The sequence below is a fragment of the Etheostoma cragini genome, chromosome 17 (genome assembly GCF_013103735.1).
Source record: "Etheostoma cragini isolate CJK2018 chromosome 17, CSU_Ecrag_1.0, whole genome shotgun sequence".
NCBI lineage: Eukaryota > Metazoa > Chordata > Actinopteri > Perciformes > Percidae > Etheostoma > Etheostoma cragini.
Window position 1 is genome coordinate 18095168 of NC_048423.1, and position 17932 is coordinate 18113099.

Here is a 17932-nt window from a genome sequence, read left to right on the forward strand (position 1 = left end):
AAGTCACTGTGTGTGTGACTGTAGTCCCACACACAGCAGTCCCACAAGTCACCAGCTTGAGTCCCCAGCAGTTTTACGTAAATTGTAAGCTCAAACTGTCGCAGACACAATCAATACAACGTTACAGTCTTTAGCAGAGCAGCATCTTTGGTTATCATCCACGATCTGTAGAGCATTTGGTTGGAAAAATCTTGAATATGTGACATTTTCCCAAGAACACAATCAATACAGTGTCTATGTTATAATTATCATAGATAAGCAAACTCTGAGCAAATGAAGTACTTAATCATGGAGAGGGATGTTGCCATGGATCTGAAATAGTACTTAGGGCAGTTTCAAGTCATTTTTGGGGTGATGAATTAAGTCAGTTTGTCAAAAATGGTAATGTATTTATCCAATATGCACTTAGTAGAGGAATAGAAGAATACTAAACAGTTGTGATGTGACCGTGTTCATCCTCCGCGCAAAGTGACTATGGGCGGAAAATAGCACTCGTGCTACAACCCGGTAAAATGCATCTCTCCTTGTTCTTATACTAGGTTAATGTTAACTTGTGCATTGTCGCTGTTTCAGTAAAATAAAACCTAGACAAACTAAAAAATACAGGCCAATCTACATTTCCTAAGAGAGAAAGGGAAGTGCAGAGTTGAGGTATTATTTTTTCCGGCTTTTCTATTATTTTTAATGATTAAAAGTGACATGGTACCAATGCAGTATGTAGATAATTTCCTCATAAACCCTTGATCTTTCACATTCAGGCTGATAATGACTATTTTTAAGAGGAATGTGTAGAATGCTAAAAAATATTTGTTTTATAAATATATTGCGGTCTCCTCTTGCTATGCTTCCAATAGCTAACTTCTCAATTGCAAGATTTGTGTTTGGGTGATTTGCATAATTTCGTTTGAACAAATCATACACTAATTTGGAGCTTTTAGCTTGTGCACCTAAAGAGCATAATTTGGCTTACACACTGCAGACTGAATGGATTTGGTTCCATTTCTTCCATTACTAGAGTGATGTATAAATGAATTAAACAATGTGCAGTTGTTGTTAGACAGAGTATCATCACACACTGTTGTGACTACTCCCTCAAGTACTCCCTAGAGGAGAGAGCTGACATTTGGAATCTGGAATCCATAACAGCAGCCCTCTGTGGACTTCAGCCCCTGGCATCCCTCAAGGTCCCTGAGAGAAGCTGGGCCATGTACTTTAGTCTTTAGGTCTGGCCAGCCTCAACTCTCCAGGGCCCCAGAAGTCATGTTGAGTCTGAAATCTGGCCCACAGGAGACCAGCACTCTACTGCTGCCTTCAACCGAGGCAGTAGAGACTGCAGTGCAAACACCAGCATATTATACAGCACAGGTGCAGTTAAAAGCGAATCGGGACTCCCTTCTTTATTAGAGATTTTTCATGGCTGTTAGATACAGGCTTTCATTTTCATATGCTTATACTGTATCTGTGCTCTTGCTTTCTTTCTCTCCTCTCACTGTCTGTCTTCCTTTCAGTCTGTTTTTCACCCGTCTGTGTTTCAGTCTCCTTATATCTTGTCTGAAGTTTTTTTCTCATTTCTTCAAGTAGTAACGCCCCATGCTTCATTGGAATATTACTGATGGTGGCACATGGTACATATTTAGTCTTATCACACCATTAAGAATCTTCAACGAGAATCTTTTCTTGCATGTTGTCAGTCTTGTAAGTGCTGTTTGGCAAACTTATCTTGGACTGTTATGTCTGAAGTGACATCTATCTTTCCACGATAGTGCGAAGGTCTGATTGATGAAAGGCTGCAGCGATCCTGTCCGTCTGACAGGTTCAGCCATCTCTGCAGAGAAGCACAGAAGCCGTGTTGGAGTGGCCAGTGGGTTCTAAGTCATTGCCCGACCAATGCCCTTGTTACCCATTTACGGATCTCTTGGAAGAAGCATGGCGCATCCACACTTCTTCTGTTACACGACGACGCCCACCATGCTTATGGTAGCTGTCGTTGATTTAGCCATTTCTTACACTCTTCAGTGGATCTATGCCTCAACACAATTCTATCTTGGACTTCTACTGAGAGTTCCTTGGACTTCAAGGCTTTATGATTTTCTTGCTATGTACTGCGAACTTTTGGACCTTGTTTACAAAGGTGTTTGCCTGTAATTCATGTCCAATCTACTACATTTTTCACAGTTGATCAGTAGGTCCTAATTTACGTTTGTAATACAAGGGGTCTGAATAGTCTCAATAAAAACAGAATGCTCTTCCTTTATCTCTCTCTCTCTCTCTCTCTCTCTCTCTCTCTCTCTCTTTCTCTTTCTCTTCCACTCTCACTCACACTCTCTCGTCTCTCCTTCTATAAGTGGTAGCTCTCAGAGGAAGACCAGGGCAATTCCTTCACTGCACTTCAGACAAGACACATCAGGAAACTCTCTTCCTCGCTCTTCAACTGTCTCCTCACTTAACATTCGGCTTCCCATAGGAAATGGCCCCCATTTATTTAAAAGCTTCATAGCACTGCCAAAGCATATATGCAATAATATAAGCCATGGCTATCCAATGGGTTTTTGCACTTGTGAAGGAAACTGTAGTGACAAAGACAACGCTTCTCAACTAACATTCAGTGGTACGGTCTCGCCAAGCCTTACTGTGCGTTGTTTATTGTGTGTCGTTTATGGAAAGTAATTTGACAGTCTTATAGGCTAATAAAAACAGAAGGATTCACTGCCTTGCATTTTGCATCTGGTCACCCACATTGAATTCGGCATCACATGGGTCCAATCAATGGCCTGATAGCGAGGCTATTAAGACTCAGTGAAAGGTACAAAAGGCCAAGCAGACGACTGTCTATGACTATGTTTGATGGCTCTTTGTGTTCTTGTTACCAGGCGTGCTTCAGTATTCTCTCTGCAGTAGTGGACTGGAATGCAGAGAAATCTATTATGGGTAGCTGATGATCTAAGGCAACTGTTTAAATAGGTTGCTTTAATGTTTTTTTTTCCTCTTTGTATTGAAATGCACCACTTATTTAAGTAGAGCATTTTGACCTTCAAAGCTTTTCAGTGTGATAAAGGGAAAGCAAGATAAGAATGAATAAAGTGAATGGGTAATAATTTTGTTGTGATTATGTTAGCAGGCAATAGATCCTCCAGAGTCTAATAGCTGAGCAGCACCTGCACACAGCCAAGCATGCTCACATCTGAAGTAGTGTTGAGAGTTGGTCATCTGTGTGTTTCAGCAAAGCTTTGAACTGTTGTTGCTTGAACTGCATTGAACACTGTGGCAGTGTTGAATCTGGGAGATCAAAAATGGTGTGTGTGTGTGTGTGTGTGTTAACTTATTGAAGTGTGGTACGTTATTTACTGAGCCTTGTGGCATTTGACACTGGGAGGTGTTAATGTGTCATTGTTTAATAGGTTGCTGTGTAAAGAGAGATAGAAACTGGCATGCTTTAGGGGAGGAGAAAAGATAGGTCATATCACACACTTTCTCCATACACATCCAGATCTCATGCTCGTTCCAAAAAGAGGTACACACACCCTAATGCTCAACTATCAAACTGCTTCTTTGACATCAAAGCAACGTTGATCAAGCAGACACCCATGCCAGACACACGTAAAGGTATACAAGTGTGCACTCACAAACAAGCACAGGCAGGAATATTTAATTCATTCATCAAGAGTTAGTTTTTGCCTTTTTTATCCATTTAATTTGTGGCTGTGCTCCAGTGTCATGCTGCAGGCTCTAGGATATCTTTTTACAGGTGTTTTGCGTTCTCTCGTAAGCAGACAACTTGACAAGCATAATAATTGTATCAGAGAAATGCAGCTTAGATGTTTATTCAAATGCTGTTATTGTTGTGGAGGAGTGGATTAGTAACTCCTCTCCTTCACTCCACAACCATCATTGAGGTTTGCTTCAGTTTCACTTTAAGTGCTGCTCTGGAGCCTCTAAGTGACCAGAGGAGAGCAGAATATGGCAAACTGTCCAACCTACCAAAGACTGTTTAGTTTTTTTTATTTCATTATTTATCTCAAAAAATCAGTGTTGCAAAAGAAAATAATAATATAATAATTTAAAACCACCAAAGTAAAAAAATTGAATTTACCAAAGAAATAATAATAATAATGAAAAACATTTTTAAAAAAGTTTGAGAAGAAGCAGATGGATATATAGCAGTTTAGTAGGTCCTGTCCCTGCTTTGATAATATCATGACAACCAAATATCAATGCAAATACAGCATCCAATCTTTCAGATCCAATAACTTACAAGAATACAAAAATAGACATACAACAATAACTTCACATTACAATTACATCCCCATGTTTTGGTCTGTACCTTTCTAAATTGGTCAAGTATTATTTTTTTTTAATCTATTTTTTAACTGAATGACTTTAAGGCTCTGTTTGATGTCATTGTTCAGTCCATTCCATAATGTCACCCCACAAACTGAAATACACATGATTTTAATTGCAGTTCGCACAAGAGGTTGTTTAAACACACATTGCCTTCTTAGATGATATCCCCTGTTTCTTTCCTTAAACATTTTATGTATGTTACATGGTGAATTATTGCCTTTAACTTCAAACATAGATTGTGCAGTTTTGAATGTAACAATATCCATAAATTTCAGCAAATTTGAGTTACAAAACAGATGATGAGTCTGCTCATAATATTATTGTGATTTATTATCCTAATTGCTCTTTTTTGCAATGTGCAAGTATTTAGTAAGGTGCTATTGTATGTATTTTCCCAAGCTTCCAGAAAATATAACATATACGGTAAAATAGAAATTATGTGTATTTTGGTTCAATATGTATCTAGTTTTGCCCAATATACCAATACTCCCGGCCATTTTCATGCACAGATATTTAATGTGGGGTTTTACTTTCATAGACTCTTTCAATTATTTTGCTATCAATTACTATTTTAACTTCTGTATTTGATTGATTTCCAAATATCATGAATTTATTTTTGTTCAAGTTTAAAGATAAACTATTTGAATCAATCCAAAGTTTTACTTCATTCATTTCTTTTGTGACCTTTTCCAGCATCTGCTGCAAGTCATCCCCACAACAAAAATTATTTGTCACCTGCAAAAACAGTACATTTTACTACATTTGATACTGTCCAAATGTCATTTAGGTAAAGGATAAACAGTTTTGGGCCTAATACTGACCCCTGTGGAACGCCACGGGAAATACTAAGGCTCACTGACCGGGGATTACCCATTTGAAAAAACTGACTACTGTTGTCAAAACGTTTTTTTATCCAGTTGTAAGCCACACCTCTAAAGCCATACCTTTCCATGTTCTTTATTAGGATTTCATGAGGTGAGTCACCATATTTATACAGTGGAATGTCTTTAGCTACTTTCAGCTTGTCCGGAAAATACGTTTTAATATGATTTAGATTATTAAAGGCAAATGTTAGTGGGTCTACAATCCCAGCTATTTTTACTAGAGACATATCAATTTTGAAGCATTTTGAAATGTTTTGGACGGCCAGGTTTTTCTGAGTATTTCCTTTTATTGTAATATTGTTTAATCGGACCATTTTTATTATATAGAGTTGTAGATATGTCTAAAAATAGTTCATATGCTTTATTAAGGTGAGCTTCCTTGCTTACTTACTTCCAATTATACTTTATTAACTAATTTCCATATGCAAATATCCTGTATTTAATCTCATTGCACTCCCTTCTCCCTCTGTAATTACAATCATGAGTCACAAAGACTGACAGGTGGTTACTTATATCATTAATTAATATTCTGCTTAAAGAGTTGCTTTCCATATTGTTTGTAAAAATGTAATCTATCAGAGTGGCACCATTAAATGTTATTCTGGTTGGTTTTGTGATTGTTGGAATAATACTCAAACTATACTTTTAGTTTGAATAAACTCTTCCGTTAATTTATGTTTGTTGGGATTTAATAAATCAAGAGATAGATTCTAGATGGTTTACCTCAACAATGCAGTAAGAGGCTTCCTATTCTTCTGTCGCACCTATAGCTAGAGCCACTGCTTTTCTTAATAGTCTCAACAACAGCGCTAAAATCACCTTTAAAAATCAACTCAGGAATGGGTGTACGAGGTTTACCCATCAAAGATCCAAACAGGCAGGAATAGTCCTTAAATATAGAAGCAATTCTGACTTTCAAATTGTTTTTTTACTCTAAAATACATGTACTTTGAATACAACTGTCTCAGAAATTACCTGCAACATAGTCTGCACAAAGGGGGATTCCAACTTCAAAGTTATAGCTTCCTCTTTCTGGCATATGTTGCTCTCCTCTTCCTTGCAGTTATACTACTTGGATCCGTCTACTCGTTCTATCCCTCCATTCCCATGTGGCTATCTGGCTTAATCTGATTAGACGGACCAGTTTCCAGTACTGGTCATACGTGTGTAGAGACCAATGGTAGAAAGTTAAAGGAGGGAAATCAAGACAGAAAAATGGCAGAAGCAGGGAAAAAGGAGAAGTTTAATGTGAAGCCATGTAGACAGAGGCACTTGGCCTTAGTTTGTGTTTATGTTGTTGGGTTACCTCCGGGATGGCTCCCTGTCCTTGAGAGTACAGTGGGTCAACATGCACTAAGGCACACATGCATTTTCTACACAGATAACAAATGCATACACATACTGTATGTCCACAGTTCTCTTAGCATTTAGATACCTACGCCAATTTTGGGCGGCAACACAGATAGGCAAGGCTTGTCTTCTATATATATTTACAGACAACAAGGTGCGACAAATATCTTCTGACAATAGGATATCCCGATGTCGTTCAAGGTGCACTATTGTGAGAGCAAAATCTGTTTTATCAGCAGAAGTCCCAAAGTGAAGCTGCATCAGACATTCTGTCTAACTGAGATGCCATAAATGTGCATGCCCAGACTAAACTCTGCCAGCTGTTTATGGTCACTTCTGAAACTGTCTCTATGCACTGGGAGGGATGAGATAAATTCAGCTCAAAATTAAAATGTACTCATTATCTCTACACGCCCATATATTTTTTAAGGCTCAAGTGAAGTTTGTAGTACCACCACACAGGGAGATAGCACTATGGTTTCATTTTGGTCTTCTTTCAAACTTTTGAAGGAAAATGTTAATGTCATTTTAGAGCTGCAAAACAAACATAAGTCGTCCTTTTATATTTCCAGCAAATGGCCCAGCGTGTTCTAAGGGTTTTGTATCTCCAATGTTGCTGCTCTGACACACCGTCAAACTGAATTCTGTAATGACCGTGGTTGGACCAAGAGAATTATCTGACCTGTGTCAATTCAAACCAAGCCAGTCAACACAGGTTGATCCCTGATCATGACAATTCAGATAGGACCTGGGCCACAACCCCAGAGCGATGCATACCTCACATGCTGGAAAGGGGAGGGGCGGTCATCACCCATATTCAGTAAACGGCTAACTTTGTTGCATACTCCAGTACAGATGTACGCCGTCAGAACTAGTGTTTTGTACTTGAAGTCCTCATTGTACATTAGGCTCTCTGTAGCTTGTAATTTGAACTGTGAGCTCAGATGAGCTACATAAGAGCTAAATAAGAAAGAAATGAGACATGGGGTGTCCTTGACATTGAAATCGACTCACGTCCAAACCACCACTCAACCTGGGTTGCAGAGCCAAGTCAGTCAACGTGGGTTTTCCCTTTTTTACACAAAATCAACCCTGGTTCAACACTGGTTGAGTCCTCGGTGTAAAGGGGGTATCACAAACCTCACTTGTTGTGTGAGTGATTAACTGAATTTTCATTTTGTGGAAATCTATTCCTTTAAGGGAGAAGTATAAAACTTATATATCTGTATAAAACAGATGTTTGATTTACCCGTGTTTAATATGTTTCCTCTTTTGTCCAATTGGTTTTCATTATTGTAAATAGTAAGAACATACTGTTTTTGCTCTACAGTTTGCCATTTGGAGCCACTGAAGAATCTCCAAGTCAACCCTTTGGCCAGTGACAAGTCTTGTATAGTCTGGCTACACCGCCTATCTATTCTAGGAGAGGGAGAAAAAACGCTCTGACTTGTTTTTATTTCTTTAAACCAATCACAACCATCCTGGGTGACGCTAAGCCCCGACAGTGGAACTAGTGAGAGTGGAGGGACTTAGTGCACCTGATTTTAGTCATCCAGGCAATGTGCAGACGTGCAGACTAACCTATAAACAATCATGGGTGATTGAAATAGCTTTGTAAATTATTGTTTCATTTATCCAAATTGACTAAGAATACATTGTTCTTCGCAGTCATTTGAGTTAGTCAATTATTTGAGGGAGTCGCTGCAGGGGAAGAATATGTACACAGTCACAACAAGGACTAAATTAAATTGTAATCTGTGGTTGTTGGTAGTTAAGGCTTTTATGTCAACCACATACAGTTAAGTCGTAAGTTAAATCTTGACTTCCTAAGTAGTATGTGAATACTCATCCTGAACTTTTTTTAACTTACCCAAAACTATTTGACTACAGTGTAAATCACAGCATGTATTCGGATTGTGTCTACCTTGCTGTTTTCCTGTACTCAATGCAGGTGTGTGTGTGTGTGTGTGTGTGTGTGTGTGTGTGTGTGTGTGTGTGTGTGTGTGTGTGTGTGTGTGTGTGTGTGTGTGTCTGCTTGACTGTCATTCAGAATACACCGGTAGGCAGATTAGTTTTCATGGTGAACGCCACAGATCCAGACCAGGGCACTGGAGGCAGCGTTCTCTTCTCCTTCCAGCCCTCCTCTCCCTTCTTTTCCATCGACGGGGCACGAGGCACCGTAACTGTCATCAAAGCCCTGGACTACGAGATAACCTCATCATACCAGCTCACTGTCAACGCCACGGTCAGCACACACACATCACTGAAAACTTCTGTCTAAATTAGCGCAGAGCCAACAACAACAAGTCAAATGAATGCACATTCATAACTGAACTTTCTTTTTCTTTTTTTTTGTCAGGATCAAGACAAAGTGAGACCTCTGTCCCGGCTTGCCAATTTAGCTATCACCATCACTGATGTCCAGGACATGGACCCCATTTTCACCAATCTGCCCTACAGTACCAACATAGAGGAAGATACTCCCCTGGTCAGTAATGCAGTCAGACCTGACATCACACTGCCACAGCTTATATCCTATTCATGCAGCCTGCAATCTGTCCATTTCTTTCTCTCTCATCCTTCTCTGTTGCCAACTTATTTATTTTTTTACCTCATTGCTCATCCCAAGCTCTTTGTGTCCCATGTTCATACTCCTCTTTGCTTATTAAGGCGGTGTTTGGAGAAGTTGCAAGAGAAATGTGGTTAAATACCAAGGCTTAAGTTAGTATCAGGGCAGGATCTCACCCCTCATCCTCCCTCCTGAGCCTCCCCCCAGGAAACACACACACACACACAAACTCTACCCTGGGCCCCTACATACAAGTGTTGGAAGCTGTAATTATCGTGGGAGATTTACAGTCTTGCATTAGGGATGTGAAGCCTCTAGCAAAGGTCAATGGGTCTATAGGATTTACTGTATCTCTCCATATTACCTCATGTGCTCATACTGCTGCATACGTATGTGAAGTATGAAGTCTTTGTATTGTATGAAGTACTAAGCAGTGAGTGTCACTATAACCTTACTTTTGTCTTTATTGCAAGTAGGTTTGTAATGGCTATTTAATACACTGATTGTCTGTTTCCCTGTACACTATTATGTTCACTCCCCTGACTCTGCCCTCTAAACTTGGTTCCCAGGTGGCTAATGGTCCAGCTATTGATGTTTCCACTCGGGGGGAGAGGGAATTACACACAGGGGCATAATACTGTCCGTCCTTATTTCTGTTCTGTCTCTCTCTCACTATCAGTTTATTATGCGTCAGCCTAAGTCTCTCCCCTGCCTCACCCAACCTACCCCACTCAAACACCCGCCTGCACACATCCCTCGTCCTGCACGCGCTGTAGTAGAAATGTCAAGTGCTACATTTGCATGCATATTAACAGCCCATGACAGAGTCGAAGCCTGGTGTCTCCCCGACGCTCTGATTCATCAACTGTCACAAGGAAGGCCACAAGGGTAGGGGGACTTGTGAGGGTGTAGAAAGAGAGAGGGAGATGTTGGGGTGAAATGGGAAAAGGTGGAAGAAGTTGGGTGAAAAAAGTTAGATGATGAAATAAAGGAGGGGGAGAAAGTTAAAAAGAGAGGCATTACGTTGGATGACAAAGTTGACATTGGTGAATGGATTCCAGATTTCTCACAGCAGCTGAGCAGCGTTAAGCCTCAGTAATACTGCCTTTGAGTGTTGAAGCTCTTGCCTCTTACAGTAAGGGGTAACGTTGTAGGAGGAGGTCAATGACTGAGGTCACAACAGATACAGACAGGATAAGTACTTAAAGTAAGAAAGAAAGACACAAAAATGCAGAACAGTGCCACTGCTCTTGAAAACACAGACACACACTTCAGATGCCCTCATGAGCTATTCTAACAGGCATGTGTCACTTCCATTAGACAGTGTTGGGCAGTGATAAGCCGAGGGTGTGCAGTGACAGAACGAGTGTCAACTGTTCTCAAGGCCCATGACATTTACACGTAAAGGGATATTAAACTTGGATCCCTGTCATAGGTCATTTCTCAAAGGTGTGAGTGCGCACACACACACACACACACACACACTTATACAACCCCCGTGCCCCACCCCTTCTGTTTCTGCCTCTGTCTTCCTCAGTTTCTGTTTGTTTCTCTGTCTTTCTTTTTCTCTAGCCAATCAACCTGTCATGTGTAGAAAACTTTGACAACGAAGTAGAAGAAAATATTTTTTTTCCCGATGAAATCACAGGGCAAGGTTTTTCGGCTGTTGAATCCATGCTGCGTGAACTGACGTTTAAGCTCTTTCTAGGACAAACACAATTTGGCTGTCAAGTCAATGAGGAGAGAGAGAGAAAGGGACAATGGGTTGGGGGGTAATGCACTGTAATGCTAGAAAATAGAAGGATGAAGAGGGGGGTTGGCTTCGGTATGTGGAGGTCTGTGTTGTGTGTGTGTGTGTGTGTGTGTGTGTGTGTGTGTGTGTGTGTGTGTGTGTGTGTGTGTGTGTGTGTGAGGGCATGTATATTCGATGGTTGATCGAACATATTCCACTTTTGTGGACAGCTAGAGAATATTGTTCCTTACTCTTTCTCTGTCCCTAAATCTTCCGTGTATTTGGGTGTGTGATTCCCTCTCAGCTCATATGTGTGAATCAGTCTCTCTGAAAGGCTTGTAATTGATTGTGCTGTAATTGGTCAATGACAGGAGATGCTTTGGCAGAAATGGAGCATAAACGCGCCATAGACACAATTTGCAGGATCAATGGGAGGCAGCTTGCTTGGTTGTGAGTGAGAGAGCTCGGGGAGAAAGAGGCGGGTAGAAGGGGGAGAAAAAGAAGGACATTGGGAAGTAGGGAGGTTTTTAAGTATCACCACCGTGTCTGATTGAGGCACGAAGGCTGGGGAAGCTCAGCAGATCAAAGACTTTTCAAACAGCTTTCTCTCTCTTTCTTTTCTATTTTTATTTAACCATCATACTGTGGTTTTGTTGAAATGTGGACTGGGGAATTTTAAAACAATGAAAAGACAAAATAAAGCCCAATGAAATGCTAATAAAACAAAAAAGCAAGAAGAAGCAATATTGCCACAAGGAGCATTTTGCAGGTTTGAACCTTTTTTCTCAATAGTGGCTTCAAAGTAATTTCACACATGTGGTCCAACGTTGTTATAGAACATATCCTGCAAGCAACTGGACAAAGAGTGCACTTTGTTTAAAATGCCTACAACTGATTCGTCAAAAACATGTATTTTCAATTCAGTGTGATGGTCACGGCAATTTGAGAAAGCAGATGATCCCTAGTGGTAAATTTCTGTCAACAGTGTATGTGTGAGGTCATTATGTAGACATTTTGTGTTGATTGGACAAACCTTTAGTCACTTATAGCCTGATTTGCAACATATCACCTGCAGTTTGTTTCCATTTATAGCGCCCCCTGGGGGCCAACTTTTATAAAACTTTCAGGGCGTTGTACAGGTACGTATGAGGACAAATCCTGAGAGATTTGGGGTCATTGGACAATGAATATGTGATTTATAGTAAAATGTGTGTGATGCCACTCACCTATCTTGCGGTTGTAGCGCCCCCTAGTGGCCCATGCATATAGAACCGTCTGGGTATATCTGGGGAACTCATCTAAACATACCCTGGGAGTTTTTTGATGATTGGCATTACGGTTGCTGATTTGTGTTAATTTTGTGTCCAGAGCCACGCCCCTTTCAAAGTTCATTGGTCAATAACTTGAAAAGAAATTAAGAAATGGACCTGCTTTTCTATTTTGTTTTACTTCTAATAAGCTTGATCCATTGATAATTCACTGAAAATTTGGTGGCAATCGGAAGTACGGTGTAGGAGGAGATCTCAAAAATGTGTTTTTCAAAAAATTCTAAATTGCGGAAAGCATTTCTAGGCGGACCTTAATGATCCTTGAGCCTTTTTTGGAGAGCACATTAAGCTGCACCTGTGTGAGAAAAAAAGCCAATCGGACTTACGGTGTGGGAGGTGTGGCCTTTCAAAGTTAGCATTTTTAAGCCTTGATTACAGCGCCACCATGTGGCCGATTGGGTTCATATTTCTAGAGTAGCACATGCACACCATTTCCAGTTATTCCCCCAAGTTTCATGTTTCTAGCTCATTGGAATTTGAGCCAGCACAGCAGACAACAAATAACAATAACAACTAAAACAGACAAACATTGTGGTTTAAACCCTAAACATATGATAAAGGCCAGCATCATAAGGTTGTCCATGCAGCAATGGGCGAAAATCATGTAATGGGTGTCAGATTAGGTCACATGGCGATTGCTGTGTACTGTGATACTAGGTTTCTTGTAACTGGTAACAGGTCAGGTTCACCCTCTGAGGTCTAAGGGCATTTTCACACACCTTCTTAAATTTACCATTTTAAGGTATATGCACATAACTGGTGCCCAAATGTTCTACGTCAAAATGTTCAGAACGAACTCAGCTTTCTATATACGTGCCCAATTCTATTCAAGAGCAATGTGTAAAGAGATAAATTGGCGCTAAAGCTGCAACGTTGATGTTGGCCTTTTGAAAGTCTCAAATCTTTTTTGAAACCAAACATTAACTTATGATGTGTTGTATCAATTGTTTTGGTGCTTGAAATAAGTTTGCTAAAATCTTAGGTTATGTATATATATGATTAATATAATAAATAAATGTCTGACATGGAATTTTGTAATACTGCTTTTTGAGTAGAAGTTTTGTCAAACATTGGATACACCGATGCGTCTTTTGTCGTTAGCGGGTTAAAGTGGAATCTACTGTAGAAATGCAACAAAAAAATGTGACTGTGAAAATAACATGCAGCTTATACTGTTTGTGCGTGTGTGTGCGTGTGTGTGTGTGTGTGTGTGTGTGCGCGTGCGTGTGTGTGTGTCTGCAGGGATCCGAAGTGCGGAAGATAACAGCCATTGACCAGGATCTCGGGCGACCGAGAGGCATCGGCTACACCATCATCTCAGGTCTGAGTCACATAATCAATCTGACATCCACAGCACAGAGAGGGGAATCGATCACTTCTTATCATAATCCCACTGCAATAATAGACAAGTCTCATCAAGCAACAACAGTCAATAACCACAGAGATCAGCCTCAGAAGTGGAGAATAGGCTTGCCCGTAAGCTGTTATTAATCACTGTTTGGTGCAGTTGTGCAGAAGTCAGCTTTCATTTAGTGTTATCATTCACACGTTGGCCCGTGCCATCAAAACAGGATTACGTTTTTTCAGAGAGACAAATTTTACCTTGGGCAGAAGAGTGTGATCCCAGGTTTTTCTGTTGTTTCCTACTTGTGTTGTTTGATTGTTTTATTAGATACGTTACACAAGCAGATGGGGCAAAGTGTCCGTGCTAATGACCGCCTTATTGGGCCTCCTCATACAATCCATAGCTTGCGCTGATGTTACTATATCTGTGAGTTTTACTTTAATGGAGACGGGAAGAAGCTGCAGTTTGCACAGCGCTGATAAGGTTATAATAGTGATCCTGCTTTAATATTCCTGAAGTGTTTCCTTACTGTACCTCTGCCAAGATAAGATATTTGTGCCTGCCAGTTACTTTGTCTGTGTGCCTGCAAGGAAGATATTTCAGGAACAGCAAATTGGAGAAGTATCAGTGGAGGTGTTGTTTTTATGCATATTTGTCCGTCCATGCTAAACCATAATGTTTACACATAACCACACTGTTTTACTCTAGGTGATGTTACTTGCTGAGTGTTTTGCTTAATGACACTTACACTACACAGTGTTACCAGGAGAGTGTAGGACACACTGAGTTTACATACACTCTTGTGTTGTAATTCTAAATAGATTAAGTCAAAACTCAGATAAATGTTCCTGTCATGTTCACACCGTAACCATTTAATCTTACTCACAGAGAGTTTGTAATGGAGTACAGATAAATCGGTTAACTACACTCGGTAAAATGACAATAACAATCTTCTACGTTACTCCTTCTGCAGCAGCTATTCAGCACCATCTGGTTCCATCTGTGTTGATATTTGTGCACACAAAGGTCAGAAGGGGAAATGTATAATGTTATGTTTTTGTCTGGCACACATCTCTGTTAACTTGATAATCAAATAACTTATGAAAACATCAATGATTGGGAAAGTATTTTACTTGGATTCTTCCCAAATCTGGGTATTTGTGACCTATTTGTGTGCATTAAAGCCACTAAATGTGTATTTGTTGAAGATCTGAGTGATGCAGGAAAAGAAGCTCTTGTTCACTTCATATTTACTTATTTCCTCATATTCACTTATATCCTCTTTGTGTTCTTGTCAAAGACGTTAGTTTTAACAAGTTTTTGTAAGATGCAGCAGTTTTTTTATCATTTACTTATTAAGATAAAACACAACATTTTTGACTTGGCGGTCCATGCACTGATGTAATACCGCTTTAATACCCCTGTAGGGTGTTCATTTTAATCACAAACAACGTTTTGATCCTGAAGGACTAACAATCCCTCGGAGATGCGTCAGGTAGGAAACATCGATGTGTGGTGAAAATAAACACCAGTTGGGAGGATTGCGGCTTGTCGACTGTATCCTTTAAACTTTGCATGCCCCCTGTCGAGCCCAATAAGGCCAGGATGGAAGGACATCGGTGCCTCCAGTGTTGCCAGCTGGATGATAAGGGCTGGCGCTGCTTGATAAGCCTGCTGCACCATGGGAATTTTGCGTGATGAAGATATGCATTGTTCTGCCATCTGCTGAGTCACTGCCTGACCTCACCGCTGAACGAAGGAATTTGACCCTGTGTGTGTGTGTGTGTGTGTGTGTGTGTGTGTGTGTCCGTGCGCGTGTAGGCGTGCGTGCACAGTCATGTATTATTTGTGAGTGTCTGTGCTTCACTGCATGTGAGAACAATCCACAGCCCGACCCACTTCTTCATGAAGCTCACCATAAACACTTTGCTCCCATTCAGTGCACACACCTACTCAGTCTTACTTACCATCTGCTGCCACATGTTGTATTGTTGTGTGTGTTTGTTTGTGTGTTGCGTTTGCTGCAAAGTTCAAGGGCTGAGTTAAGCTCTAGAGGAGAAGAGCATTAAAAAGACATTAATTAGGTGTTGCGATGTATTCCCAGTCGTTGCAAAATCAAGAGTTATAGCACCGCACTAAGCCCTTATGGAGATGGAGCCTGTAGGCTTGATGAAATCATTATAAGTGTGATAGATAATGAAAGTTGAAGGGTGATGTGGTGCCAGTAGTTAAAGGTGGGAGGGTTAGGTTGTCAGATAGATGATTTTTGTGTGTGTGTGTGTGTGTGTGTTTCATGTATGTCTCTGTCTTTTAAGGCTCATGTGCTCTGCTGCAGTCAGATTAGTGTGAGGGCGTGCTTGTTTGCAGACTTAAGTGTGACTCTGCGTTAAACGCCTTCCCGCTCCTCGCCCCGAGTGTCCTCAGAGAGTGTGGCTCACTCCTGCGGGACTCGTCTCATTACTTCAGTAATTAAGATAAATGAGGTTTTAATTGCAGCTGTGATTTATGCTAATGATTGTGGGACTCAAGTTGAGGATTTCCTCTCCCTCCTCCAATCAGAGGGCGGATCTGGGATTTGATGTGTACTAGAGATAGCATCACAGCAGCGCTCTGCCTCCAATGTTGCAGTTGTTATGTTTGTTATGATGGAGGAGATTATGGAGGGCAGTTCCGATGGTAAATCCCTGGTCCATGGGGTATGATGTATCACTTTTTGGACCTCCGACCTACTGGTCTCACTATAGCTCTAAACTGATCACAGCAATCTGTAAGCTTTTTGCTACTAAGATTTTATTTTCTGACTGCTCCAACAAGTCCTGGTTGCCCTAAACAAACATACTTTGTATCATTGTTGATGCTGCTGTAATTACTTCTTATAGTTCCTTTTTCTTTCATAAAACAGTGACATCTAAATGTGCACCTAATACTTAAACTCCGGACCATCTCAATTGTGATTCACAGCATAATTATCATTAGTATTATTATTCTAATTAATTAACAAGGCCTAAAGACCGACTTAAAAGCTGTATTAACCCTGTCATGTATATTTGCAAAACTATTGAAACAAACACAAAATAATAGTTTATTAATTTCTAATCCACCAGTAATCATGTCAGTATGTCTTGGAGTAATCAGAGGCCTACTGGACTGAAATTACATCAAGGCTGTGAGAGATTTGTGATGAATGAATTTGTAATTTCTGTTAGCCTTTTTTTTTTTCGGAAAGTGCACAGTCACTGACGAACTATTATTGATCGGACAAGAGTTAAAACGGTGCTGTGGCATGTATCACTTTTACGTACTTCTGTAACGGTACTGCTTAAGTTTGGCCAAATATTTGATGTGTGATATATATATATATATATTTTTTTATATTTTGTTTTTTACGCCTTTGGCCACTGGAAATATTATGTCATGGTTTTTACAGTTGCTCTGGTTCTGGTCTAGGATCCTCCTGGTAATAAACTCATTAGGAAATGCAGGTAGGAAAGCAGAATAATTTAACAGGTGTGCAGGTATCTCTGCCGAGTACCAACCACTTGTTTTGGGAATCAATATCTAATTGCTCAGTCTTGTTTCACTGGTTGCTATGACTACAGTACATACTACGTATGTAAAGGACCTTTTCCCAAAACAGTTCTAGTCTTACACCAGCAAGATCTCCATTTTTACATGTTTTAGAACAGTAATAACGGAAATAAACTTTCTCGCTCAACTAAGGGTTACAAAACTATAAAGAATCATTCTTAGGAAATGTTCACAGTCATATACAGTCATATACAACTTTGTTTCTCTTGATTTGACTGACATAAAGGTTAGAAAAGGTGTGTGATTGTTCCCAGGAATAACTTTTAACAAAAGGTAACGACCAATAGTGTATAGTGTGTATAGACTAGTGGTATTTAATTAAAATGTGAAAAGGTCCAGTTACTGAAATGTCCTCCTAGCAAAGGCCTATACCTCCATAATGTTTAAATTGCAACTTATAGTCTACCGCTATGTCTATCTGATGAAAACAAGATACATTTTCAAAATATTACACTTTTAATATTACATTATACTTTTACCATACAGACACGTTGAACCTTGTGTGGAAAACAATTGGCTTTACAATAAATAAAATGAGTCCTAAAACAATGAATGTAAGGTTTACATTTCCAATAAAACACAGCAAAACAAAATCTTCAAAATAAAAAAGTTTCCAAAAAGGGCAAACAGAGCTTTGAGCAGCCTCTTTCATTATGACATTAGTTTTTCTACTTTCTCTCCTAGAGAGAGAAATGGGCCTGTGACTGGCTGCCAGTAGTCTGAATCTTGGCTTGAATGTAGTAAGTTCCATTCTCATGCATGTGTAGGTGTTCATTGGTGAGCCTGGAGCGGTAC

At 40.0% G+C, this 17932-nt stretch overlaps 1 protein-coding gene across 4 annotated transcripts in view; it reads left to right on the forward strand.

Moving 5' to 3' along the window:
- cdh23 (cadherin-related 23) overlaps positions 1-17932 on the forward strand; it is a 180597-nt gene that overhangs the window by 66740 nt on the left and 95925 nt on the right. For all 4 annotated transcript variants that reach the window (XR_004660256.1, XM_034899154.1, XM_034899156.1 and 1 more), the window contains 3 exons: positions 8626-8820; positions 8935-9063; positions 13447-13525. Coding sequence is in view for 3 of the 4 variants with exons in the window: in XM_034899154.1 (XP_034755045.1) it covers positions 8626-8820; positions 8935-9063; positions 13447-13525 (403 nt within the window). In the remaining variant the exon portion in view is untranslated. The remainder of the gene's footprint in view (positions 1-8625; positions 8821-8934; positions 9064-13446; positions 13526-17932) is intronic.